Source organism: Neomonachus schauinslandi, chromosome 8, assembly GCF_002201575.2.
Source record: "Neomonachus schauinslandi chromosome 8, ASM220157v2, whole genome shotgun sequence".
Taxonomy (NCBI): domain Eukaryota; kingdom Metazoa; phylum Chordata; class Mammalia; order Carnivora; family Phocidae; genus Neomonachus; species Neomonachus schauinslandi.
Window position 1 is genome coordinate 41004396 of NC_058410.1, and position 1702 is coordinate 41006097.

The 1702-nt window shown below is 39.9% G+C and overlaps 1 protein-coding gene across 1 annotated transcript; it reads right to left on the reverse strand.

Moving 5' to 3' along the window:
- Positions 1-1071: 1071 nt before the first annotated feature.
- On the reverse strand, positions 1072-1385 carry LOC110583383 (60S ribosomal protein L38-like). Its single transcript, XM_044917463.1, has one exon. It carries the CDS (start codon positions 1323-1325, stop codon positions 1113-1115), a length of 213 nt encoding a protein of 70 aa, XP_044773398.1. The 5' UTR covers positions 1326-1385; the 3' UTR covers positions 1072-1112.
- Positions 1386-1702: the final 317 nt, after the last annotated feature.

The following is a 1702-nucleotide window of genomic DNA, read 5'->3' on the forward strand; positions in this document are numbered from 1 at the left end:
AATATATTCTCTGGAGAATAAAGAAAAGAGAAAAAAGGAGCTGAAATGTTTCAGGTGAGTAAAATCATTGGCATGCACACACAAGCAAAGCATTTCTTTTAGGACAAGTTTAGGAGCTGTAGTATTCTGTGCCATGCCAGTTTTCAGGGAGAGATGGTAGGAACTGGAACCCCTGCCAAGAAAGAGGCAAGCGAAGCACTAATTGTTTATAGAAGGGGTGCTTAAACAGAAAAAATAAATAATTTAATATTATTTATTAATAATATTTGTCATCACTGAAACCTCTGAATGCTAAGCAGACATATTTTGTATTTTCTGTTCAGGCCCAAGTCTCAGAATATAGGCTATGAGAGTATTTAATTTGAAGACCTCTGAGAGTCCAAAGAAAACAAGAGTGACTTTTAATCACTCCCTCCTACCTCAGTAAGTGCTCCGAATTAAAAGAAAAATAATTCTAATAATAATTTATATAATTTTTGATTCTATACACCCTTTCTTAAAATATTTATTTTCCTGGCCCAGGCCACTCTCACAACTAATATCAATGCCTTAGAAAAATGCGTAGTCTCAAAAATCATATGAACTATATCACTTAGAAGTAAGAGTTGGAAAAGGACAAGAGACCATGTGATTTCTTTTTCCAACTCTTAAATAAATGCTTTCTTATGATATGTAAATTTTATCTATTTGTTATTTAAACTTTTTAAAGGTCAAATAAGCTTTTGTTTCTACCATCAGGGCTGGGAATGTACAACAGCCCTTTCCATGTGAGTGGTTTAAGGTCACTCAATGTGTTGGTGGCCTGGTAATGCCATTATGGGGTCTGAGTTTCCCCTTTAAATTTTTGTTTTTAAATATTGTGTCCTTTGGGGGGCTGCTGGGTGGCTCAGCTGGTTAAGCATCTGCCTTCAGCTCGGGTCATGATCCCAGGGTCCCGGGATCGAGCCCCGCATTGGGCTCCCTGCTCAGTGGGGAGCCTGCTTCTCCCTCTGACCCTCCCCCCTCTTGTGCTCTCTCGTTCTCCCTCACTCTCTCTCAAACAAATAGATAAAATCCTTTTTTTTTTTTATAATTTTTAAAACTTTAATACAGTTCAAATCAGTGGGCCAGGTTCACTTCAGCTCCTTCACTGCCAAACCTGGGGGCAGGGACTGCTTCAGTTTCTCTGCCTTCTCCTTGTCCGTGATGACCAAGGTGTAAAGGTATCTGCTGCACCGCACTTTAAACTTCACATTATCCTTATTTTTCTTGATCTTGACGGATTTGGCGTCCTTTCGCCTGGCCGTAAGCAGAAAGTCCTTGTTTTCCTCGATTTTGCGAGGCATGGCTACAGGGGGCGCAGGGGAGCGCGCGGCCGGCACAGCAAGCGCCAAGAAAGGAGGACGGAAAAGCGATAAAATCTTTAAAAAAAAAAAAGAAAGAAAGAAATATTGTGTCCTTTTTACAAAGGATTATTTTAAAAATACGAGATGTAAATAAAATAGAAGTAAATATGGTAGAAAGTCTTACAGGAAACATATACAATGTAGAGTGACTTAATCTGCTCAGGTTGCCATAACAAAGAACCACAGACTGGGTGGCTTAAACAATAGGATTTATTTTCTCATGGTTCTGGAGGCTACAAGGCCTAGATCAAGGTGTCAGCAGGGCTGGTTCCAACTGAAATCTCTCTCCTTGGCTTGTAGGTAGCAATCTTCTCCTG